The 26666-nt window shown below is 38.9% G+C and overlaps 1 protein-coding gene and 1 long non-coding RNA gene across 3 annotated transcripts; one reads left to right on the forward strand and one right to left on the reverse strand.

The window, feature by feature from the left end:
- zgc:101663 lies at positions 1-23646 on the forward strand. 2 transcript variants are annotated; one of them, XM_005161896.6, is made up of 4 exons: positions 1-271; positions 13955-14069; positions 18022-18136; positions 21572-23646. In XM_005161896.6, the coding sequence occupies exons 2-4, from the start codon at positions 13968-13970 to the stop codon at positions 22717-22719; spliced, it is 1365 nt and encodes a 454-aa protein (XP_005161953.1). In that variant the 5' UTR covers positions 1-271; positions 13955-13967; the 3' UTR covers positions 22720-23646.
- Positions 22556-26375, reverse strand: LOC141380609 (uncharacterized). The gene is made up of 2 exons (XR_012398916.1): positions 23850-26375; positions 22556-23806 (listed from the first exon to the last, which is right to left on the reverse strand). It is a non-coding gene; the product is annotated as an uncharacterized lncRNA (long non-coding RNA).
- Between the last annotated feature and the right edge of the window lie 291 nt (positions 26376-26666).

Here is a 26666-nt window from a genome sequence, read left to right on the forward strand (position 1 = left end):
AGTCTTTCCATTTCGCGATTTCAACCTGCCCTTGACAAGGAAACAACTCTCGCCACAGTCCAACCTTTGCTCGGCTAACATATAAACTTCCCCCAGAGCAGAAGTGTTTAAAGAGGAACATCACTGCTGCTCAAATCTCCACTCAGGGGCATACAGAGCTTTAAAGCGACTGAAGGACAGCAGACAGAGAAGTACAGCCGCCAGACACGCGCGTCGGTCTCTCTCAGTCCGCTGTGAATGTGGAGCGCACACGGCTGCAGCTGATACTAAGGTGAGCGGGACTCCTGCATTACTGTCAACTGTGTGGAAATATACTCGTATATGCCATATCCAGGCGGATGGTTTTCGAAAATAGGCTATCTATGCACTTTTTAATATGTGTAAAGCGAGTCTAAACCGTTTAAATGGAAAATACCCGCGTATTGTGTTCGCTACAAACTTCTAATATAGTATTTCCAACGCGAATTTGACATTTTTGTTAGTTTTATATCGACAAACAAATCAAGACTACGTGAGATAAGTACTAACTTACGTCACTCTCAGAAATAAAGCTATACGCGAATGCTCTCTGGGGTGGTGCCTTTTCAAAAGGTACAAATGTGTACCTAAAAGGTCCATATCAATACCTCATAGGTACATATTGGTACCTAAAAAGTACAAAAGTGTTCCTCTTAAATATTTTAGGTACTAATGTACACTTTTGAGGTACCAATATGAACCCTTTAAGCACAAAACCCCAGTGACAGCTCGCATATTTCTGAGAGTGTATGAATGTTCAGTTTGTCACTCTTTCGGGAAGGCAGCCACTCTTGATATACCTGTGTATATTTCATACATTTACTCATTCATTCATTTCCTTTTTGGCTTAGTCTCTTTTTTAATCTGGGGTTGCCACAGTGGAATGAACCGCCAACTTATCCAGCATATGTTTTATGCAGCTGATGCCCTTCCAGCTGCAACCCATCACTGGGAAATCAGATATATATATATATATATAATCAAGATTTTCTCAGATATATGCATGCCTGTCTGTGTTTATATACATAATAAATACACACAGCACACACGCATATATTATCCTAAAACAAACATGTATTTTATATATGATCTGTCATACTGTTGACGCTGCTTCTGTAAACATTGTAGTGTATTTTCAGAGCTTCATTAGGATTAGTTTATCCAAAATTGTATTTTTTTTTTACTATTTACTCTCCCTCAAGTGAATCCAAACCTTTATGAGTTTCAACACAAAAGAAGATATTTTGTAAAATGTTAAAAACCAGTAACCATTGACTTACATTGTAGGAAAAATAAATACGTCAATCAGGTTTTCAACATTTTTATCTTTTTTTTTCCGCTGTTAAACAGAAATAAGAAAAACACTTTAGGGTTTGGACGGGTGAGTAAATGCTGATGGAATTCTGTGGTTGAACTATCACTTAAACAGGAGTAGATAACGCTGGAAAGATAATGCGTCAAGTTTTATCACAGCTGTCAGTGCATGGAGACGGTTGCAGCACTAAACCTTTATCACAACACTGCTGTAAAACAGTCACAGCAGAACATTTATATCAATATTTGTATGTCCAGAGGTACACATGTCCCCGTGTTGGTGTGGGTTTCCTCCGGGTGCTCCGGTTTCCCCCACAGTCCAAACACATGCGCTATAGGGGAACTGATCAACTACACTGGCCGTAGTGTATGAGTGTGTGTGTGTGTGTGTGTGTGTGTGTGTGTGTGTGTGTGTGTGTGTGTGTGTGTGTGTGTGTGTGTGTGTGTGTGTGTGTGTGTGAATGGGTGTTTCCCTGTACTGGGTTTGCGACAGGATGGGCATTTGCTGTGTAAACCATATGCTGGAATAGTTGGCGGTTCATTCCACTGTGGTGACCGCTGATAAATAAAGGGACTAAGCCGAAGGAAAATGAATGAATGAAAGATTTAATTATTATAATAATTATTATTATATATATATATTTATATATATATATATATAATTTATTATTATTAAAATATATTATTTCACACTTTAAATGTCACTCATAGAATAAAAAGCCACAAAACAACGTTAAAGAATTACTTGATTAACTTTTAATCAGTGTTGCGACTATTTGTTGTGTTGTGTGTGTTCAAGTGTGATCAGACCCTATATTAAACATCAGTGTTTGCTTTCCAGTACGGTTATGAGAAAGCCCTAGCAAATATGATGATAAACAATGCAAACGATCTTCTTTAAATGTTCCTAAAGAATAAGGCCAACAATTCTGTGTATTTTAGTCCTGTCAAGCAATGGTCAGATCAAAACTAATGTCACCCTGCAAAACCTGATAGAGGCTCATAAACAAAACCATCACCCCAACCTGTTTGAATTGCAAATTTACTTAATTTAAAGCAGCATTTTAAGGTCACACACACACACACACACACACACACACACACACACACACACACCGACATATTCAGCTGATCTGAAACCCGTTTGCCCAGCTTACACTCTCATTCTATGATTTGTTTACTCAGTCATTCAGAAATATGATGTATCTTTAACCAGGTGTGTTTTCATGCACAGAGGCAAAGTTCAGCTCATGAGGAAACGCTCCACGCTTTCTAGCTCTCCAGAGCCGCTGCTGTTAACACACAATGACAAACGGCTACTCTCTGCTGGACATTTCATGATTGCTTTGCAACGCAGTCAGCTGACTCTCTTACATCACATTTCTGTTTAAGGGAACTTTCAGAGATTGTGTTGTGTTGTTTTTGCACTTGAGGAACTGTGTGACACTCTAAATATGGGGTTAAACTGAAATATAATTTTATAGGTATAACAGAGTCTTGGATATGTGTATGAGCAATCTCACATGAGTAGCAGTGCGTTGTGGCTGTATATCAGCACTGGTGAAAGGTGTGTGTTGCTGGCAGCAGGCCAAGTGTCTTAGTTCCCCAGCAGTGCTGATATACAGCCATATGGCACTGCTATGAGTGTGATATTGTGTTTATACAACAGTTTGATGGGATAATCGTGTATATAAAAAAGAAAATCAAACATGGAGAGTCTCTAAACCTTTTTGTATAAGGAACTACTTTCTTCCGCCACTCATTCACATCTGCAGCTGACGTCATAATATGGAGCTATTAACATGCCAAAATTATCTGAATTTGTGTTAATTTGAATTATTGACAATTGTACTTTAATCAAGCTGAATATTCTAATGCTATTAAAATGTTTTGAATTTGAATTTCTTAGTTTGAATTTGATAACCTGAATATTGAATATTATTATTATTATTATTTTCAAACTTCAGATTTTTTTGTGTTCTGAATTCACAGACTGCAGATATCCAGCTTGTCGTAATACAGTTGCGAGTTTTATGAAATTCAAGTTATGAAATTCTAATTTAAATTAATAAATTCAATGTCAAAACAATTTTAACAGCATATAAAAAGTCAGATTTATTCAATTACCATTGTCAATAATTCACATTAACACAATTCAAATTCAGATTGTTTTTGGCATATTATTAGCTCCATATTAGAACAGCAGAAACCGCTGCTCATTCAGCAGTGTCACTGTAGAGCTAGTGTTTGAATGATTCTCTAGCGTGATGTCTAAAGTGAAAACAATACCTATTTATAGCGATTATAAGGGCTGAACAGCATGAAATGCCATCAGTCTACAGAGATTTCCCAGTGTTTCTCTGCTGCAATCGGGATATCACAATGACGCCAAAGCAGCTCAATCACTAGCAGATTACTGTTGTGTTTGTGGTAAGGAGAAACGCTAAACACATGCGGGCATTTCTTCTGTCTTTCTGTTTACTGAACTAGTCTGCAGTAGCGAAAACAGGAGACTTATAGAAACAAACAGACGGCCAACTAAAAAGTAACTTAGGATTATATACATTCCTAATATGTCCCATCTCACGCTCAATACATTACAATTATTAGATTAAATTCAACTTTATTGTCATTACACATGTTCGAAATTACACTGTTTTTGTCCTCTAAGGGCTTATTATGCGGTCTTGTGAATGAACAACGTCAGCCGTCTTTGCTCTGCTTAGTATGACAGGCTAATGGCCGCCATCTCGCCGTCTCTCTGAAGTTATAAATATTTAAAATAGGCACTATCCTTATAAATAAACTGCATAGCTGCAATCTAAACAACGACATTCTCACATAAAAAAGCCTCAAAAGAACATGATGTTGTCCAACAGCTGCAATATTTGGCTGTAGAGAGTCCTCTGCTTGTTGATGTATGAAGGCGGAGTAATACACAAGGGTGAAGAGGCTGGATGAGTGCTGTTATTGCAGAATATTGCATGGCTATTAGCCAATCAGATTCAAGAACCAGACTGAACTTTTGTGTAAATATATATATGGTTGACAAAATTATTATTATTTTTTAGTTTCAAATATTTCCCGAAGCCTGTTTAACTTTTTCAAGGTTTTTTTAAACACATTTTAAACATAATAACTAATAATAAATCTTGTGTTTCCTCTTCTCCATGATGACAGCACATAATATTAGACTAGATATTCTTCAAGACACTAGTGTTCAGCTTACAGTGACATGTAAAGGCTTCACTAGGGTAATTAGGGTAAAGTTAGGGTAATTAGGCAAGTCATTGTAAAACAGTGGTTTGTTCTAGAGACAATTGAAAACAAAATTAATAATATTGATGGTAAAAATTATTTTCAAAAATGTAAAAACTGCTTAATTTCCAGCCAAACTAAAAGAAATAAGTTTTCCCTGAAGTTTAATGTTATAGGAATTACTGTGAAAATGCTCTGTTAAACATCACATCGGAAATATTTGAAAAATATTACAATTTTAATCATAATTTTGCCTAATTGTATTAAATAAGGCAAAGGAATTAGGGTTGATTTTTGTATTTGTTTATTACAATAATAATATATTACTTTTACAATAATTCCTGTATTTATTTTTACATCATACTGTTCAGAACTGACCATACCGTCTCTTATTTTTAATAAGCACATTTCTCAATATGGGGCAATAGGCTCTATGCACAGCTAGAGTTTTAAAGCAACAATAAACCTCCAGTGAAAGCTTAATGTGACTATTTTCTATTACACAAGGTTGTTTTTCCAGCATGCTATAGAAGTAAATGGTTACCGGTTTTTCAGCATTCTTCAAAATATCTTCTTTTGTGTTCAACAGCAGAAAGAAACTCAGGTTTGTAACGACTCCAGGCAGAGTAGATAGTGAGTAAAGGAGTGAACCGCCGCTTTAATAGATCATCTTTTTCCCCATCCAATACAACACATTGTGCTTTATAACACCAACTATGTGAACTTTTTTAATTAAAATCAAATTTTTAAGAAACAAGAAAGATGTTTATTTGCTCATTCACAGTCATTCAGCTCCACTTACTCTCTTATTAATGAAATCTGACTCCTGTAATGCGATGCTTTCAGTTTTATATTGTATTGTCTTCTCCAACAACTAAAAATGCTGCTGTCAAGTGACAGAACTGCTGTTATGGCGGCGTCAACACTATCACTATTACACCAGAGGAAAACATTCAGTTCAGTCATTTTCCTTCAGCTTAGTCCCTTATTTATCAGGGGTCACCACAGCGGAATGAACCACCAACTATTCCAGCATATGTTTTACACAGCGGATGCCCTTCCAGCTGCAACCCAGTTCTGGGAAACATCCATAGACACTCATTCACACTCACACTCATACACTAGCACTACAGTTCATCAGTTCCCCTATAGCGCATGTGTTTGGACTTTGGGGGAAACCGGACCGCCCGGAGGAAACCCACGCCAACACGGGGAGAACTTGCAAACTCAGCAACACCAACTGACCAAGCTGAAACTCGAACCAGTGACGTTCTTGCTGTGAGGCCACAGTTCTAACCACTGAGCCACCGTGCTGCCCAGATGCAAACACTATAGTTTAATAAAATCCAAACAGTGAGGACATACACACATTCACATTATTAATAATATTACATTGCATCATTCAAACAGATCACCAGCGTCTAGTCCATACAGATCACTGGAGAACTACAAATCTGCCACACAAGGGAACTACAAATCCTGTCATGCACCACACACACACACCTGCTCCAGTTCTCCTTTGATTACACACACAGCTGCTGATTACACAGACCACATATACAGCACGCAAACACGCACACTTTGCTGAGTCTTGTTTATCTGTATTGTGAACATTGTGATGTGTGTTGACCCTCGCTCTGTGTTGTTTGTTTACGTTGACTCCTGCCTTTACTGAGCATTCACCTGCATTGACCTCGACTCTGGATCGCCTGTACACATCTGTTTAGTCCTGTTGACTGCTTGCCTGACCATTCTCTTGTAATAAACCTGCATCTGGATCCGCTCTCCTTTGTCCAGCTTCACATAACAATAGAAGTCTGAGAAATCCCCTTAATTTGAGCTGTAATGCCGATGACCTGAATATAAGCCAGACCCACGCAGTATTATTGTGTATAAAGTAATGCCAGTTACAGAATTATGCTGGACAGCAGGAGTTTGCGTGCAGATATGCAGGTTTATTTGTTTGTTTATTTGTTTATTTAAGTGACACCCCCAGCCTCTGGCCTGGCATGATGAATATACAGCCCTTTTCTTCTTCTGTCAGAGGTCTGCGTATACAAACACTGTAGCCTGTATGCAAATCTTTCCAAAACCCCAATGCAAAAGCCTTTGGAGTTTAAGAGCACCGTGAGCTTGTAAACATCATACAAACACAGTGTGTGTGAGTGTGTGTGTGTGTGTGTGTGTGTAACAATTGTCTTTTACAACAATAGATGTTTTCAAATGTTAACATAACTCAACTTTTTAAAGGCAATTAATACAAATTCTGAATATAGACATGAAAAACGGTCGTGTTCATGATTAAAAACAAGTGATAGATCAAATGCAGGCAAGATAAATGTTCTTCCATATAGCAGTACGGTGCAAATCTTTCTCCTTACACCTCTCAGCATTGTCCATCTCTCTATTATAATTAAATTATGGGTGTATTATGCGTGAAAAAAAACTTCGGATTGGGTGACACAGCGGCTCAGTGGTTAGCATTGTGGCCTCACAGCATGAAGGTCGCTGGTTTGAGTCTCAGCTGGGTCAGTTGGTGTTTCTGTGTGGAGTTTGCATGTTCTCCCCGTGTTGGTGTGGGTTTCCTCCGGGTGCTCCGGTTTCCCCCACAGTCCAAACACATGCGCTATAGGGGAACTGATCAACTACACTGACCGTAGTGTATGAGTGTGTGTGTGAATGAGTGTGTATGGGTGTTTTCCAGTACTGGGTTGCAGTTGGAAGGGCATTTGCTGTGTAAAACATATGCTGGAATAGTTGGTGGTTCATTCCGCTGTGGCGACCCATGATGATTAAGGACCAAGTCGAAGGAAAATGAATGAATGAACATAAAAATATTTGTCGTCTTGACTTTTTGTCATTCATTTTTATTAAAGTGTATCTTACTGATGTAAAATCCAGCGTTTCTCCTGTCATGCTTGTGTAAATACCGAGAACCCATGATACAGCAAGATCTTGTTTCTACTGATAATAAAAGCAGCTTCACCTGAAAAGTTGTCTGGGCAGCATCACACACTCTTAAAAAGGGTTTGTTAAAAACAGCCCAACATGTGTTATTTCCTTATACACTCATGTGTTGAGTTAGGGACATCACATTCTGCGTTGCTTTTAACCCAACCAGTGTGTAATTTTAACGCAAACATGTTTAAAGTGTTAAACTGTTTTAATTCCACTAGAACTGAAAATGCGTGAGCATGTGCAGTAATGAGCATGTGTAGCCCCCCGTCCCCGCGGTCTTTACTCCCAATACTCAGTATTTGACTCTGTGCAACTTCATCACTAACTCAAAAGACTGAAGACTGAATCTCTTTCCTGATTTTGGCGTTTTCAGATTTGAATGCAGCGATTGGAGGATGAATAAACATATGCAAATCAGCATCATTTATAACTGATATTGCGTGGGTGTTGAGATCCTGATCTTTAATGATTAATGGTGCAGCTCACACTGAATGCATTAATGCAGGATAAACAAGACCTTTAATAACCTAAGAAACCCACCACTTCCCCAATAACCCAACACAACTCCCTCATCATCATTATATTTGACAGGAAAGCCTAAACGCTTTCATACATGTGATCTGAATGAAGCGAGAGGCGATCTCTCTGTGATCATCACACATTAGTTAGGATTAATCTACAAGTGTAAAATGTATTAATCCGCCGGTCACGTGTTTTGAACTGTGGGTTGTGATCCATATGAATCACGAATCAGCCGTGATCTGTTACACCCCTACAGCTAATGATGGATTCTGAACACTTGCTGAAATGCTGTGTTCATTAATAACCGTGCTGCATCTTGACCATCACAGTAAAAGTGTAATATTGCTATATTTAAAGATGCTGACGTGCATATCATAATGTGTGAGAAGTTCTTGAGCAAAAAAGACAGCATTTGTAGAACCGGCACACTGCAGTTAGAAATATATACAGCTGAAGTCTGAATTATTCACCCTCCTGTGTATTTCTTCCACAGTTTCTGTTTATCAGAGAGCAGATTTCTCCAGCACATTTCTAATCATAACAGTGTTAATAACTCATCTCTAATAGCTGATGTGTTTCCTCTTCATCATGATGACAGCACATAATATTAGACTAGATATTCTTCAAGACACTAGTGTTCAGCTTACAGTGACATGTAAAGGCTTCACTAGGGTAATTAGGGTAAAGTTAGGGTAATTAGGCAAGTCATTGTACAACAGTGGTTTGTTCTGGAGACAATTGAAAACAAAATTAATAATATTGATGGTAAAAATTATTTTCAAAAATGTCAAAACTGCTTAATTTCCAGCCAAACTAAAAGAAATAAGTTTTCCCTGAAGTTTAATGTTATAGGAATTACTGTGAAAATGCTCTGTTAAACATCACATCGGAAATATTTGAAAAATATTACAATTTTAATCATAATTTTGCCTAATTGTATTAAATAAGGCAGAAGAATTAGGGTTGATTTTTGTATTTGTTTATTACAATAATAATATATTACTTTTACAATAATTCCTGTATTTATTTTTACATCATACTGTCCAGAACTGACCATACCGTATCTTATTTTTAATAAGCACATTTCTCAATATGGGGCAATAGGCTGTATGCACAGCTAGAGTTTTAAAGCAACAATAAACCTCCAGTGAAAGCTTAATGTGACTATTTTCTATTACACAAGGTTGTTTTTCCAGCATGCTATAGAAGTGAATGGTTACCGGTTTTTCAGCATTCTTCAAAATATCTTCTTTTGTGTTCAACAGCAGAAAGAAACTCAGGTTTGTAACCACTCCGGGCAGAGTAGATAGTGAGTAAAGGAGTGAACTGCACCTTTAATAGATCATCTTTTTCCCCATCCAATACAACACATTGTGCTTTATAACACCAACTATGTAAACTTTTTTAATTAAAATCAAATTTTTAAGAAACAAGAAAGATGTTTATTAGCTCATTCACAGTCATTCAGCTCCACTTACTCTCTTATTAATGAAATCTGACTCCTGTAATGCGATGCTTTCAGTTTTATATTGTATTGTCTTCTCCAACAACTAAAAATGCTGCTGTCAAGTGACAGAACTGCTGTTATGGCGGCGTCAACACTATCACTATCACACCAGAGGCAAACATTCAGTTCAGTCATTTTCCTTCAGCTTAGTCCCTTATTTATCAGGGGTCACCACAGCGGAATGAACCGCCAACTATTCCAGCATATGTTTTACACAGCGGATGCCCTTCCAGCTGCAACCCAGTTCTGGGAAACATCCATAGACACTCATTCACACTCACACTCATACACTACAGCACTACAGTTGATCAGTTCCCCTATAGCGCATGTGTTTGGACTTTGGGGGAAACCGGACCACCCGGAGGAAACCCACGCCAACACGGGGAGAACTTGCAAACTCAGCAACACCAACTGACCAAGCTGAAACTCGAACCAGTGACGTTCTTGCTGTGAGGCCACAGTTCTAACCACTGAGCCACCGTGCTGCCCAGATGCAAACACTATAGTTTAATAAAATCCAAACAGTGAGGACATACACACATTCACATTATTAATAATATTACATTGCATCATTCAAACAGATCACCAGCGTCTAGTCCATACAGATCACTGGAGAACTACAAATCTGCCACACAAGGGAACTACAAATCCTGTCATGCACCACACACACACACCTGCTCCAGTTCTCCTTTGATTACACACACAGCTGCTGATTACACAGACCACATATACAGCACGCAAACACGCACACTTTGCTGAGTCTTGTTTATCTGTATTGTGAACATTGTGATGTGTGTTGACCCTCGCTCTGTGTTGTTTGTTTACGTTGACTCCTGCCTTTACTGAGCATTCACCTGCATTGACCTCGACTCTGGATCGCCTGTACACATCTGTTTAGTCCTGTTGACTGCTTGCCTGACCATTCTCTTGTAATAAACCTGCATCTGGATCCGCTCTCCTTTGTCCAGCTTCACATAACAATAGAAGTCTGAGAAATCCCCTTAATTTGAGCTGTAATGCCGATGACCTGAATATAAGCCAGACCCACGCAGTATTATTGTGTATAAAGTAATGCCAGTTACAGAATTATGCTGGACAGCAGGAGTTTGCGTGCAGATATGCAGGTTTATTTGTTTGTTTATTTGTTTATTTAAGTGACACCCCCAGCCTCTGGCCTGGCATGATGAATATACAGCCCTTTTCTTCTTCTGTCAGAGGTCTGCGTATACAAACACTGTAGCCTGTATGCAAATCTTTCCAAAACCCCAATGCAAAAGCCTTTGGAGTTTAAGAGCACCGTGAGCTTGTAAACATCATACAAACACAGTGTGTGTGAGTGTGTGTGTGTGTGTGTGTGTGTAACAATTGTCTTTTACAACAATAGATGTTTTCAAATGTTAACATAACTCAACTTTTTAAAGGCAATTAATACAAATTCTGAATATAGACATGAAAAACGGTCGTGTTCATGATTAAAAACAAGTGATAGATCAAATGCAGGCAAGATAAATGTTCTTCCATATAGCAGTACGGTGCAAATCTTTCTCCTTACACCTCTCAGCATTGTCCATCTCTCTATTATAATTAAATTATGGGTGTATTATGCGTGAAAAAAAACTTCGGATTGGGTGACACAGCGGCTCAGTGGTTAGCATTGTGGCCTCACAGCATGAAGGTCGCTGGTTTGAGTCTCAGCTGGGTCAGTTGGTGTTTCTGTGTGGAGTTTGCATGTTCTCCCCGTGTTGGTGTGGGTTTCCTCCGGGTGCTCCGGTTTCCCCCACAGTCCAAACACATGCGCTATAGGGGAACTGATCAACTACACTGACCGTAGTGTATGAGTGTGTGTGTGAATGAGTGTGTATGGGTGTTTTCCAGTACTGGGTTGCAGTTGGAAGGGCATTTGCTGTGTAAAACATATGCTGGAATAGTTGGTGGTTCATTCCGCTGTGGCGACCCATGATGATTAAGGACCAAGTCGAAGGAAAATGAATGAATGAACATAAAAATATTTGTCGTCTTGACTTTTTGTCATTCATTTTTATTAAAGTGTATCTTACTGATGTAAAATCCAGCGTTTCTCCTGTCATGCTTGTGTAAATACCGAGAACCCATGATACAGCAAGATCTTGTTTCTACTGATAATAAAAGCAGCTTCACCTGAAAAGTTGTCTGGGCAGCATCACACATTACTCTTAAAAAGGGTTTGTTAAAAACAGCCCAACATGTGTTATTTCCTTATACACTCATGTGTTGAGTTAGGGACATCACATTCTGCGTTGCTTTTAACCCAACCAGTGTGTAATTTTAACACAAACATGTTTAAAGTGTTAAAGTGTTTTAATTCCACTAGAACTGAAAATGCGTGAGCATGTGCAGTAATGAGCATGTGTAGCCCCCCGTCCCCGCGGTCTTTACTCCCAATACTCAGTATTTGACTCTGTGCAACTTCATCACTAACTCAAAAGACTGAAGACTGAATCTCTTTCCTGATTTTGGCGTTTTCAGATTTGAATGCAGCGATTGGAGGATTAATAAACATATGCAAATCAGCATCATTTATAACTGATGTTGCGTGGGTGTTGAGATCCTGATCTTTAATGATTAATGGTGCAGCTCACACTGAATGCATTAATGCAGGATAAACAAGACCTTTAATAACCTAAGAAACCCACCACATCCCCAATAACCCAACACAACTCCCTCATCATCATTATATTTGACAGGAAAGCCTAAACGCTTTCATACATGTGATCTGAATGAAGCGAGAGGCGATCTCTCTGTGATCGTCACACATTAGTTAGGATTAATCTACAAGTGTAAAATGTATTAATCCGCTGGTCACGTGTTTTGAACTGTGGGTTGTGATCCATATGAATCACGAATCAGCCGTGATCTGTTACACCCCTACAGCTAATGATGGATTCTGAACACTTGCTGAAATGCTGTGTTCATTAATAACCGTGCTGCATCTTGACCATCACAGTAAAAGTGTAATATTGCTATATTTAAAAATGCTGACGTGCATATCATAATGTGTGAGAAGAAACACTGCTTTTATTCTAGCCCAAATAAAACATGTAAGACTTTCTCCAGAAGAACAAACATTAGAGGAAACACTGTGAACAATTTCCACTTTCATTCTGTCCCGCCTACTGCTGTTCCTGGTTGGCTGTTTCACTCTACACTGATGCAACCAATCCCGTGACTGCTTTATCCTGATTGGTTCCAGCTCTGCAAATCTTTTCCGGTTTTAGCCAATCCCCTCACTCCAGCTCGCCTTTAAAAGCTCTTCATTGCCACTGTGTTTGTATTTGTGCTTGGTAATTCTGATATCCCTGTTTGATGTTTGACCATTTCTTTAACACGATCATAATTAACACCGTGTTGTTGTTTAGTTTGTCACTCTATGTTTGTCACTGAGGTTAGAAAGCCTGGTAAGTAAGTCACCTGACACACATCTCAACACAAAGCATTAGTCTAGAGCAGGGGTGCCCAAACTTTTTCTGATGAAGGACCAAAACCAAACTTGATTGAGGCTAGTGGGCTGAAGGTAAATATAGTTGGGTAATTTCTGAATTTATTTAATAATATTTAGAAATGACTAGCAAACACTGCTTTATATAAACTACAACAGCTTTGTTTAAACCCTGGGTAAAGACTTTATGGTGTTCATTTACTTTTGATTCTTGCGTTTCTGAGATGGCTCAGTGGTTAGCACTGTTGCCTCACAGCTGGAAGGTCTCTGGTTCAAGTCCCGGCTGGGTCAGTTGGTGTTTCTGTGTATAGTTTGCATGTTCTCCCCATGTTGGCGTGAGTGCTTCAGATTCCCCCACAGTCCAAACACATGCGCTATAGGGGAATTGATGAACTCAATCAGTGTTTCTCAACCACGTTCTTGGAGATCCACCAGCTTTGCACATTTTCCTTAACGGAACACACTTGATTCAGATCCTCAGCTCAGTGGTTGAGAAACACTAAACTAAATTGTCCAGAATGTATGAGTGTGTACAGGGTTGCAGCTGGAAGGGAATCTGCTTTGTAATGCATATACTGGAATAGTTGGCGGTTCATTCCGCTGTGGCGACCTCTGCTAAATAAAGGGACTAAGCTAAAAAGAAAATGAATGAATGCTCCCAAACATATTAATCTACACCTCCCTTCCCCTGCATTACTAAGTGCTGATCTGTGGCTGTAAATGACTGAAAAGATGAATGTGCCGGCTGAATGCTTCATAATCGACCATCAATTATTCAGACTGGGTCATGTGAATAATTGAAGCACTCTGCTACTGATTAAACACAATCAAACATATGGGAAAGAGCAGTGTTTGGAGCTACACGTGACCGTGTGTTTAATGTGTGTGTTGTGTTTTGACAGATAAAGGTGTGTGATGAGATGCCATTTGAAAAAATGGGTCGTGGTGGCAGCTGGACTCTCCATCCTGACCAGCCTCTACGTCTACATGCAGAGAGCACAATCTGGCAACCTCAAGGTAAAAGCAGAGGATTATAATGGGAGTTTCTGGCCTGTGAGTGGCTCTGAACAGCACGTTGTTCTCTCAAAAAACAGATTGAAGAATTTTCACCACTAGAGGGCGTGCATTCGCAATAAACATAGGTGTGCTAAGTGATTTTAATTTGGTGTAGGAAGTGATGCAAAATTAAACCCTTAACAAACATTTTACTATTTTTATTTCAAAATGACCAGTACATTACAGTGCATGTGGCATTATCTATACCACTGTCATGCACAGAAAGGATTAAACACAGTGACAGAAGCACTTAGCGAATATACTCGTTGTCACTGACAGAGATAAAAACATCGTGTGTTGTCTTGTATTAAAAATATTTCCTATTTTATTATTATGACTTTAGACCGTGAACTATGTGAATTAGCCTGTAGGTTAAATATATATATATATATAATTAATATATTTATACTATTTAATGGAAGCAAAAAATGTACTTCAACATATAAAGTGGTTTTTACTACAGTAAACAGGTTTGTTGAGGATTTGCTCTTCAGTGTTTGGACTCTCAGCAGTGAAATTAATCCACACTGAACTAAACTAAGCTGACACTGTTTCACTTCACTGTAATCTTCTATGTGAAGCTGCTTGGACACAATCTACATTGTAAGAGCGCTAGAGAAATAAAGATGAATTTAATTGAACTGAATATTCGCTTTGTTTTAAATGTATTTGTATTGGATAGTTTTAGTCTAGTTTAAAGCTTTATTAATGAATTCATTCTGACATATAGTCAAAAATAAAACCATTGTGTTCAGCGTGTGGAAACATTCTGTGGTCAAGTATGTGACTATTGTGTGTAGGCCTTCAACCTAATTCTTATCAGCAGAGTTTAATGAAAGCTTACTGGAAATACGCGACGGCCTGCATTTCTGCACATCCCGACATCAGTTGCTTCATCTGCAGTTCACAACACTTTCAGTTCTATTGTTTACAGATGACACATCCACAAGAAACAGTTTAAAGCTGAATATTTTCCAGATGCTGTTTCTCAGATTGAGGAGTTGTTCACAGTGTTTCCTCTAATGTTTGTTCTTCTGGAGAAAGTCTGATTAGTTTTATTTGGGCTAGAATAAAAGCAGTTCTTAATTGTTTTAAAGCCGTTTTAAGGTCAATAATAAAGCTGTATCGTTCCTCTAGTGTTGATGTAGCAAGAACAGCATCATGATCAGTTTACAGTATGGTTGCACATTTATTATTGTGTTGGTTGTAGACAAACGTCTGGAGCTATTCTCTGAAACGTGTTAAATAGGACCAAGTGTTTGTGGTTGTATGCATCATTTCAGGTGGGCGGTGCTGAAAGAGAAATGCTCAACTTTTTTCACACACCAAACAAGTGTACTGTGTTGGAGAAGACATAATGCAGGCAGATTCATGATGCAAACTGTACAATGTTTAGCTGACAAATGATACTCTATGGTAAAGTGGTGTAGTACCATGCAGAAATGAGTCTTGTTTAGCTAATAATGTGCCATTTGAAGAATAAAAATGAGTAGAAAGGGATGTTTGTTGTTTTATTGCTTCACTTTATCTGCAGCGACGCACACTTCAACATACACTAGAAAATGACACTCAATGCCTTCATGTTCCTTCATCACAACAACTTGATGGCTAATTTAATGCTTTTTACTAATTTAAGTGGATTGAACATAAAACAAGGCATCACAGTTGCTGGTTCCAGCCCTGGCTGGGTCAGTCAGCTTTTCTATGTGGAGTTTGCATGTTCTCCCTGTGTTGGTGTGGGTTTCCTCCGGGTGCTCCGGTTTCCCCCACAGTCCAAACACATGCGCTATAGGGGAACTGATCAACTACACTGGCCGTAGTGTATGAGTGTGTGTGGGTGTGGTGTTTCCCAGTACTGGGTTGCAGCTGGAAAGACATCCGCTGTATAAAACATATGCTGGAATAGTTGGCGGTTAATTCCGCTGTGGCGGCCCCTGATAAATAACGAGACTAAGATGAAAAATAATGAATGGATGAACATAAAACAATTCAGTTGTTCCAAAAAGTGTGAGAATTGTGTTGATTTAGCTCATTTTAAATAGTTTTTTTTTTTTACTTTGTTTGGTGCTATTTTCATAAGTAAAGTGTGGAATTTCAAATCTCTTAATGCAAAACCTTAAACTGATCACACTTGTAATACCACTAGTCATTTCTTCAAAGCTAGAGTCAAGATTTCATTGTGTTTGCATTTAATTTAATCCAATTAAGGTCATAATTGAACTAAACTGAAGGTGAATTAAGACTTGGAGTACTCCTATTTCTGTGGCATTATTGAAGTGCAGTACAGACATGTAAACACTGCAATCACACTATTACCGTCATGTAGGATTTTCACCACATTTTGTTTGGCTGGAATAGTTGGTGGTTCATTACGCTGTGGGGACCCCTGATGAATAAAGGGACTAAGCTCAGGAAAATTAATGAATGAAATAAAAAAATAAATACAAACAAAATATATTTGAATGCATGAAAGTCAGCTAATATATATGGATTTTTGAATCTCCGTCGTGCTGTAAGACAGGAATGGGTGCTGATCAACAGATTTAGGACATCTTTGATAAAAGGTTTTGATCTACCATAAATGTTGATTACTGTGAACAGCACTTGCTCGCCATATACCCTATTGTATTTCATTAGGAAACTTTTGGATTTCTGGTGACGGTTCTAATTTTTTCAACCGCAAAATAGTATTGCAGGGAGAGCGCTGGAGAGCCGGCCCACATAGCAAAATTTCTCTGGCCCAGCTCTGGCCCACACAATCAGGTTTTGCTTGGCCCACATGCCGCAGTGAATTACGGTACATGACTGGACCAAATCTGGCTACCAGACAAGGGCCAAACACGGACCATATCTGGGCCAAGTCTCAGCCAAGTTAATAACTCATAACTGGGCCTGAACTGGGCCAGATAGGTTGGTGTGTCACGATTGCAATGAAATTGATAAACCCATGGAGTGATGCGCTTTAGGCACACTATGGGCACGCTTTTTCTCAAAGGGACCTGATTGGTAGAATTTTTTTTCTTTACTCAAAAATGATTTTAGTGTGTTTTAAATGTGGGTCAAGACTGGCCAAACTCACATGGCCCACTTATCAAATTTTTAAATCTGGGCCAAATCTTGTGTGCCGCCTTAAAAACGGTGCCACCACTGCCAAACCCGGGCCATGTTTGGCCCACATGCCGTATGCCAGTGCCGGATGAATGCCTGCTGTGCCAGCTTTATGCCAAATCTGGGCCAGGATTCTTTGCTACTAGGGGGGTGTTACTGGTCAAAGAGCCACATGTGGATCGCGAGCTGACCGTTCCCTACCACTGGTTTAGATGAAACACTTATTCTGTGTAGTGAAAAGCAGATTTTGTGATGTTTAAATGTCTGAAAGGTTTGAAAGAAGTGCACTTTAGATGAAGTACTAAAAGTTTTAAACCTGTGTAAACTGATTGTGCAAATTGGGCCAAACCCATTTAAAAACAGTAAGGAGTGTATGTGGAGGCACTTTTTTTTCTAAGTGGCCTTCAGTAACTATAGAAATCTTATCATGATTACTCTCCTTTATCTTGATCTTTTCTTTGTCTTGTGAAACAGATGAGTGATGTTGACAACCACACTGACAGCATCGACTATTATCTTTAATTTGGTTTGACAGAAGACGGAGAGTTTGTTAAACAGGTTTGAGATGAGTTAGCGGTGGCAGAATGGCATTTTACACACTATTCATTGTTTCTGGTCTTAAGACTTCTGCTTGTTTCATGTCAAACTGTGGCACACTGCAAGCTCCACAATCAGCTCAATTTCCTGACAAAGCTCAATGTACACAGTGTTTGTGAAGTTTCCTGTCGTCTAAATGCTTGTCAGCTTGAAAACACTGCATAATAAGATGTATACACAGTAATTATGTGTTTATCTCTCTCCACAGGGGTCAGTGATCTGGACCTGGGATCGTGAATCTTGGATGGAGGGTATTAAAAGCCATTACCTGCATTTCAACATCTCCATTAATGTCCTGGGAGGAGTTTTACAGCCGTCCAAGAGTGAGTTGACTTCTTTACCACCAGCACACAATATCCATACTGATATTGATCAGCAGGAGAAGCAAGATTACTCGAGGAATTGCACTTCATTCAATTTCCTTCAGCTTAGTCCTTTATTTATTAGAGGTCGCCACAGCGGAATGAACCGCCAACTATTCCAGCATATGTTTTATGCAGCCGATGTCCTTCTAGCTGCAACCCATCACTGGGAAACGCCCATACACACTTATTCACACACTCCATTCATTCATTTTCTTTTCAGCTGAGTTTCTTTATTAATCAGAGGTCGCCACAGCGGAATGAACCGCCAACTTATCCAGCATATGTTTTACAAAGGGAGTGCCCTTCTAGCTGCAACCCATCACTGGGAAATGCCCATACACACTCATTCACACTCTCATACATTCATTCATTCATTTTCTTTCCGGTTTTGTCCCTTTATTAATCAGGGGTCGCCACAGCGGAATCAACCGCCAACTATTCCAGCATATGTTTAACGCATCGAATGCCCGTCCAACTGCAACCCATCACTGGGAAACACCCCTACACACTCATTCACTCAATCCATGCATTCATTTTCTTTACGGCTTTATCACTTTATTAATCAGGGGTCGCCACAGTGGAATGAACCGCCAACTATTCCAGCATATGTTTCATAGCGCAAATGCCCTTCCAACTGCAACCCATCACTGGGAAACACCCATACACACTCATTCACACACTCATTCATTCATTCATTCATTCATTTTCTTTTCGGCTTAGTACCTTTATTAATCAGGGCTTGCCACAGCGGAATGAACCGCCAACTATTCCAGCATATGTTTTACACAGCAAATGCCCTTCTAGCTGCAACCCATCACTGGGAAACACCCATACACACTCATTCATGCACACACTCTTACACTACGGCCAGTGTAGTTGATCAGTTCCCCTATAGCGCATGTGTTTGGACTGTGGGGGAAACCGGAGCACCCGGAGGAAACCCACGCCAACTCTGGATGAACTCCACACAGAAATGCCAACTAGCCCAGCCAGGACTCAAAACAGTGACCTTCTTGCTGTGAGGCCACAGTGCTAACCACTGAGCCACCATGCTGCCCCTGGAATTGCGTTTGAATGTGATTTGTATCAGATGTAGTCAAAATAATCTCTATATTTCAGTGCTGTGCTGGGCTGTGTGTATTATTAGTGCTTCTGTCCACATGAATCATCTGCAAGTGTTTTGAAATGATGATTTATGTTTGTGCTTTATTTAAGTCTCAGTTCTTAGAAAAACAAAGTTCCTGTCATGCCGTCTTTCTTGAGGGCTTGTCTTTTAAGGATCAATCTTGGCTTGCAAAACCTGTAAGTTTTGTTTACCAGTAGAAGTGCCTACTGTAACTGGAGCAGATTACCTCAGAACATACTGTACACTGTATCCTGGACAAGCACGGAATTATTTACACCCCTGGCAAATTAAAGTTTTTGTTCAAATCTGAATAAAAGCTGAGAAATATTTTGTTCCACAATGATGCCTCTGGTCTAATTTTCTGTTTAACAGAGAGGTCATCTCTAATTATAACAGTGTTAATAACTCATCTCTAATAGCTGATGTGTTTCCTCTTCATCATGATGACAGCACATAATATTAGACTAGATATTCTTCAAGACACTAGTGTTCAGCTTACAGTGACATGTAAAGGCTTCACTAGGGTAATTAGGGTAAAGTTAGGGTAATTAGGCAAGTCATTGTATAACAGTGGTTTGTTCTGGACACAATCCAACATCCAAGGGGTGAATATTATTGAGCTTAACATGACTTTAACACTATTAAAAACTGCTTTTATTCTAGCCCAAATAAAAAATTAGACTTGACAAATATTAGGAGAAATACTGAACAATAGTTTTCAACTAATTTAATAACAATCATATATGTTTAAGGGGTTATTCATTTGACACCTCAGAATGAAGTAAAGATGCAGGAAATGTTGCTTTTGGAAATGAGATTTTTTATTATTTCTTGAAATAACATACAATACCATACGAATATATCAAATGTATACAGGTGCTTCACAATTCATAAATGTGTTGATCGATATAGAAAATAAATAAATAAATAATTCAACAACCAGTAGCAAAAGTATAAAAATGCTCAAAAAAATAGTACAGAGCATAACAGGATATATACATTGACATTTTAAGCAAGGAAATGAAAATCTCTCACATATCTATTTCCTTGTAATCACCATTAATTTTGTGATACATTCTCAATCATAGATTCCATTCATAATTTAAGTGTAGGGCATTGAGTATCCTTCCAAAACCTCAGTATAATACGTGCTGCTGTAGTAATGCCCAAGGTTATAGGGGTGAACTCATCATTTGTAACCTGTGGAACCTCAGTTTTGTCATCTAAAAGGCATATTCTGGCTGAGAGAGGGATACTAAATCCCAAACATCTACCTCATTGTCTTAACACAGATTCCCAAAAGGGCTGAATCTTTGTACATTGCCATAATGCATGAAAGTAAGTACCAATCTCCTGTTTACATTTCCAGCATTTATTATCGTCTAAGCATCCCATTCTGAAAAGTCGCACTGGAGTGTAATAGTACCTATGAAGGATCTTATACTGTATAAATTTACCTCTTGCTTCTTTTATATATTTTCCACTGTGAGAAAGAATTCTATCCCAGGTATCTATATCTATATCACCTAATATATCTATTTGCCAAATCAATCTTAAATTTTCACAATTTTTTATCATTAATCTTTGAATTAAATTTGTAAAACGTAGATAGTTTTTGGAGCTGTGGAAATTTAGCTTTCAATCACAACAATAAACCACATTTTAAAGGATAATCATACAGACAACATATTCATTAAATGCAAACTACTGTTATTGAGGAAAACATACAAAAAACAAACAAATTAAAATATGATTCAAGAGTTAAACAGCAAGCCTTTATTATTTTAGAGAAAACACTGCCCTCTGGAGCTGATGACTTTACAATACAGTCCAATGATTCAATGAGAGAAAAGAGCAGAATAGTTTACATTCAACAAACTTAACACACTCAAATGAGTTTAACTGTGTTCAGTATTCAGGGGGAAATATTAAGGCAGACCTATTCTGCCCATATCTGCAGCATGCATCTATGGTGTGTCTACAGTGTGTGTGTGTGTGTGTGTGTGTGTGTGTGTGTGTGTGTGTGTGTGTGTGTGTGTGTGTGTGTGTGTGTGTGTGTGTGAGCTGAGAACAGCACACAGATGATGTCCTCCTCCTCTCTGAAACTGACCCTTTCAGGCTTTGATCCTGATCGTGGTGTTTTGGTGACTGTCGCTTTAAATGCAAATGAGATGTTCAAGCCATGACTTTACTTAAGAGGCACTACTGTATTATTAAGCGAAACAAGTATCCCATAATCCCTCTGTGTGTGTGATATGTTTATTCAGAGTACCTCACGGTGGGCTTGTCGTCGGTGAGAAGAGAGAAGGGGTTTTACCTCCATGACACCCTGCAATCCATCTTCTCCGAGTCCTCAGAGGAAGAGCTGGATCAGATGGTGGTGGTGGTTCTCCTTGCAGACTTTGACTTACCCTGGATCCAGCAAACCGCGGACAAGATCAGCCGAGAATTCGCCGTTCAGCTCTCTAAAGGCCGTCTGCTGGTCATCCACGCAAATAAAGAGCATTATCCTCCGCTGACCGGATTAAAGAGGAATTTTAATGACGCTCCAGACCGCGTATCCTTCCGCTCCAAACAAAACGTGGATTATTCGTTCTTGCTACACTTCAGCAGCAACCTCTCGCAGTACTACATCATGCTGGAGGATGACGTGGGATGCTCCAGAAACTTTCTGTCAAGCATTCAGCAACACATTCGCTCCATGACGGACTCCAAATGGGTGACGTTGGAGTTTTCCAAACTGGGCTACATCGGGAAACTCTACCAATCCAAAGATCTGCCCACTCTGGCTCGATTCCTGTACAACTTCTACCAGGAGATGCCCTGCGACTTTCTGCTGTCGCATTTCCGCAGATTGCTAATGCAGGATAAAGTCATCCGCTTCCGGCCGTCTTTGTTCCAACACATGGGAACGTATTCGTCATTTCGGGGAACGTACAATCGCTTAAAAGATGAGGACTTTGTTCAGGAGCTTGCTGACAATCCTCCAGCGGATGTCAGAACTAACATTCAGGTATTTCAGACTTACGTCCCGGAGAAAGCGTACAGTCAGGATGTGGAGTACTTCTGGGGTGTTTCCCCGATCGGGACTGAAAGCTTCTTCTTGGTGGTGTTTCGGGAGGCGGTGCGCATCTCTCGAGTGCAGATACACACTGGATCGGATGGGAAAGACGAGCTGGCGTCTGCTGATGTGGAGTTGGGGAGGGTTTTGGTGACAGGAGAGCCTGCGGTGGATTGCTCTGGGTTTAAGACGCTGGGTTCTCTTCAGCACGGTCAGTTTAATGAAGAGGGGGTTCAGAAGCTGCTGCCGGACGCTGTGGTGTGTTTACGCATCAGAGTCACCGCTGCTCAACCTGAGTGGGTGATTATTAGCAGGATACAGGTCTGGACTGTTAAAGAAGACAAGACCATCTGAAATATTGCAGGAAAAAGTGAGTTTTTGGTCTTGTTTATGGTTTAAATATGTAAGATTTCTTACATCAAGAAGCGTTTTCTTGACAAGCACAAAATATCTGGTTTTATTTTCAGAAATAATGAGTTAAAATGAAGAGAGTTTCTCCTTAAAACAAGCAAAATAATCTGACAATGGAGGAAGAAACGATCTTGTTTTTATTTTGAGTTATGATTCTTCTTACAGCATTATTCTGCTTGTTTTAAGGACGAACTCTCTTCATTTTGACTCATTATTTCTGAAAACAACACTATATTTTTGTATTCGTCTAGAAAGTGCTTCCCGGTTTCAGAAATTTGAGATATTTGGACTTGAAACAAGACACAAACTCTAAGTAAGAATGGTTTAAATATCTAAGAATTCTTGCATCAAGATGCATTTTCTAGACGAGCACAAAATATACTGCTTTTTTCAGAAATAATGAGTCAAATTTAAGTGAGTTTTTCCCTAAAACAAGCAAAATAATCAGAAAATGGCGTAAAATAATCTTGTTTTCACTTTAGATTAAGATTATGTCGCTTGTTCCTCCATTGTCAGATTATTTTGCTTGCTTTAAGGACAAATTCTCTTCATTTTGACTCATTATTTTTCTGAAAACAACACTATATTCTGTGCTTGACTATTAAATGCTTCTCGATTTAAGAATTTTGAGATATTTGGACTAGAAACAAGAGACAAACTGTAAGTAAGAAAGCATTTGTGGTGCAAATGAAGTGCCTGTTGTAAGTTAGCAAGCCTTAAGTCTTTAAAATACACAAATTCAGTAATCTGTGTGAGGATTATTATTATTATTTTTGTACTTTTTGCAAGTTTTTTTTAACAATACCTCATGAAAACAGGGCTGTTGTGAGATTAATATATGGAATATAATATATGCTATGGAATACACCATTTGCAGTTGCATTTTGTTTTTATCCTACCAATACACACACACAGGGGAGCACAGGCCACGAGGAAAACCGGGGTAAAATGTAACAGTTTCAAGGTATTTACTCAGGGTTAATCATGACTTGCTTCCAAAGTTTTTACCACAGTGTCTGCAGACGTCTTCCTGCCACTTAATGAAAAAGTTTGGCGAAGTTCGGATGAGAAACTATTTTTGCTGCATAGAAGTATTTTATAGTCAATATTTTTGATAAAAAAAAAAAAATCTGTGAAAATATGTTCAATATATGTGTAAAAAGCACACAGTGACTGCCAACCAGTTTTGAGGAAAACACGACACAGCGGGGTTAGCTGTAACAGGGTGTTACAATTAAGCCAAACACCGTTGGACACCAACTATAAATAAAATAGCTATTGAATATTAAGTGCAATGTTAAAAACTTTTTAAATTGTTTTTTAATAAACAAATACTTTTATATATATTTTATTGCTAATACTTCAAATATATGCATTGTATAATAATGCAAATAAATCCAAATGTGTTTATCCAGTACAGAGGTGGCCAACCCTGTTCCTGGAGAGCCACCTTCCTGCAGATTTCAGTAGCAACCCATATCAAACACACCTGCCTGTAATGATCACGTAGAGTTCCGGTCCTAATTAATGGGTTCAGGTGTGTTGATATGGGTAGCAGCTGAAATCTGCAGGAAGGTGGCTCTCCAGGAACAGGGTTGGCCACCCCTGAACCAGTAGATAAAATAAATAAATAAACATGCTGTGCTATCTAGACTAAAAAAAAGGAGGAAATATACTATTTAACGTGACCTGGATTTAAATCAATTGTGTGAAATCTGCCTTAAGCATGTGCTACACTCTGTCTGTTATGGCTTGCACCACAGGTGGGGTAAATAGTAGCATTTATACTCCTGGCATTTTTGGCAATACTGCGCAGAAACCACAGGTCCGGCGATCATGCAACCAGTGCTCATTAGTAGGAGAGGTTTGTGTGTTGTTGGTAAAAAACAAATGTATTTTCTAAGCCTTCATTATTTGGGCAAAAAACCCAAAAAGTGTTGCTTTGTGTCCCGCTCTCCCCCACATGTATAATTATAGTTAACATTTGAACATAATGTACATATTTGTAATTCTCGTGGTTGAAAAGACTATGTAAATGGCTATTTTTGCATTCGTTTGGAATATATTTTGCATGTAAGATTTTATATTTACTGATTTGCATATATTGTGATATATCAGATGTGGGTGTAAGGGTCTTGATGAAAGTTTGGATAAGAATGTAGTAGTTTATCAAATTAAATTTATACATGTATATACATTTATTTTCCTTCGGCCACAGCGGAATGAACCGCTAACTATTCCAGCATATGTTTTAAACACACACACTCACACACACACACTCATACACTACAGGCAGTGTAGTTGATCAGTTCCCCTATAGCGCATGTGTTTGGACTGTGGGGGAAACCGGAGCACCCGGAGGAAACCCACACCAACACGGGGAGAACATGCAAACTCAGAAACACCAACTGACCCAGCCGAGACTCAAACCAGTGACCGTCCTACTGTGAGGCCACAGTGCTAACACTCAAAACCACCTGGTCGACCTTTTATCCATAGGTTATCATAATTATTTTATTCATTTATTACTATTTATCGGAGTTGTGTCAGTATATTATTCAATGCCAAAACTATTGTTTTGAAGGAGTGTACCTTAAAGAGCTAACCTGCTGCCCTATATATACACTTAAACACAAACATAATAGATGTATATAATGATTTACTGTATTTGTGTTTTATTTATTTGTCTTCATCATAAAACTAAATGCCAATTATTAATGTTGGAGTTATTAAAATGATTTGACTGGCATAAAAGCAGTAGGTAAGACACACACACACACACTCACACATATAAATATGAATATTTTTATATATAAATGTATGAGTAGCTGAGCTTAGAAATAGGATTTCCAAATTAAACACGAAGACTTTAAAAATGGGACAGTTTATAGGGAAAAGACTGCCCTCTGCTGCTGATGACTTTAAAATACAGTCCCATGAGGAAAAACCAATGAGGGAATAGACTAGAGCAGAATACTACTTTACATGCACACACACACACACACACACACACACCCGCTGTAACAGCCAGGCCAGGTTCTCCCCAGTCACCTGCTTCCAGATCAGCCCTGCATCTGCACGTCATCCCCAGTCATCACTTCAGCCCCTTTAAACCCAGCACGCTGCTACATGAAGGACAACACTCTCCTCACCTGCTTTCTCCTGGTCCCTCTTCTGGTTGTCGTTGATATCCCAGAGTTCGTCCGTCTGTGTTTCCTCCAGTTTCCTCTCCCTTGTGCATTGTTTATCATTTGCCAATTATTCAATAAACTGACTTACATCCGGTGTCTGTGTCCTTCCAGCGTTAATCTAATTTTGCACAGTATTTTGGGAGGAAGATTAAGACTCATTTAATACCAAAGAGAGCTGTTGTGTTGCCTTATTTAGACAATGCTGTTATCAGTGTGTGTGATTGTGTGTTGAGTGCTGTGTGTGTGTTTTCTCTTCTTCAGGGATGTAAACAGCATCTCTTTATGCACATTCTGAACTGCTCAGGATACACTGTTTACATGTTAAAAATGTTTGCATGATGGTGCTAAACTGCATATTGAACTGTTGTCTGTGACAGCCAATTAACTAGATTAAACCGCTCTCAAATGAATGTGTCATGTTTGTGTTTATTGTTCAGTGGCAGTGGTGGAAAGAGCACTGTAAAATCATGTAAAAGTACCATTAATAATGTAGTGCGGAGTTAAAGTATGAGTAAAAAGCTGACCCTTTCAAAAGGACTCAGGAGTATTGAGTATTGCGCTGTATAAAGCTGCTGCATAACATCTCATTTGAGCATGTGTGTAAACGTAACAGTGTTATTCTGATGGCCAATAATGAGGTCAAACGATGTTGATATTTGGTTTATTTTAGGTTGTGTTAGTCATGATACTGATAAAACA

This window comes from Danio rerio, chromosome 23 (genome assembly GCF_049306965.1).
Source record: "Danio rerio strain Tuebingen ecotype United States chromosome 23, GRCz12tu, whole genome shotgun sequence".
In the NCBI taxonomy this organism is placed as follows: Eukaryota; Metazoa; Chordata; class Actinopteri; order Cypriniformes; family Danionidae; genus Danio; species Danio rerio.

Bases quoted from the DNA above. Each gene is read 5' to 3' on its own strand.
- zgc:101663 (XM_005161896.6), top strand. From the start codon at position 13,968: ATGAGATGCCATTTGAAAAAATGGGTCGTGGTGGCAGCTGGACTCTCC. The intron at 14,070-18,021 runs GTAAAAGCAGAG...CTCTCTCCACAG, and splicing joins CACAATCTGGCAACCTCAAG to GGGTCAGTGATCTGGACCTG. The intron at 18,137-21,571 runs GTGAGTTGACTT...ATGTTTATTCAG, and splicing joins AGTTTTACAGCCGTCCAAGA to AGTACCTCACGGTGGGCTTG.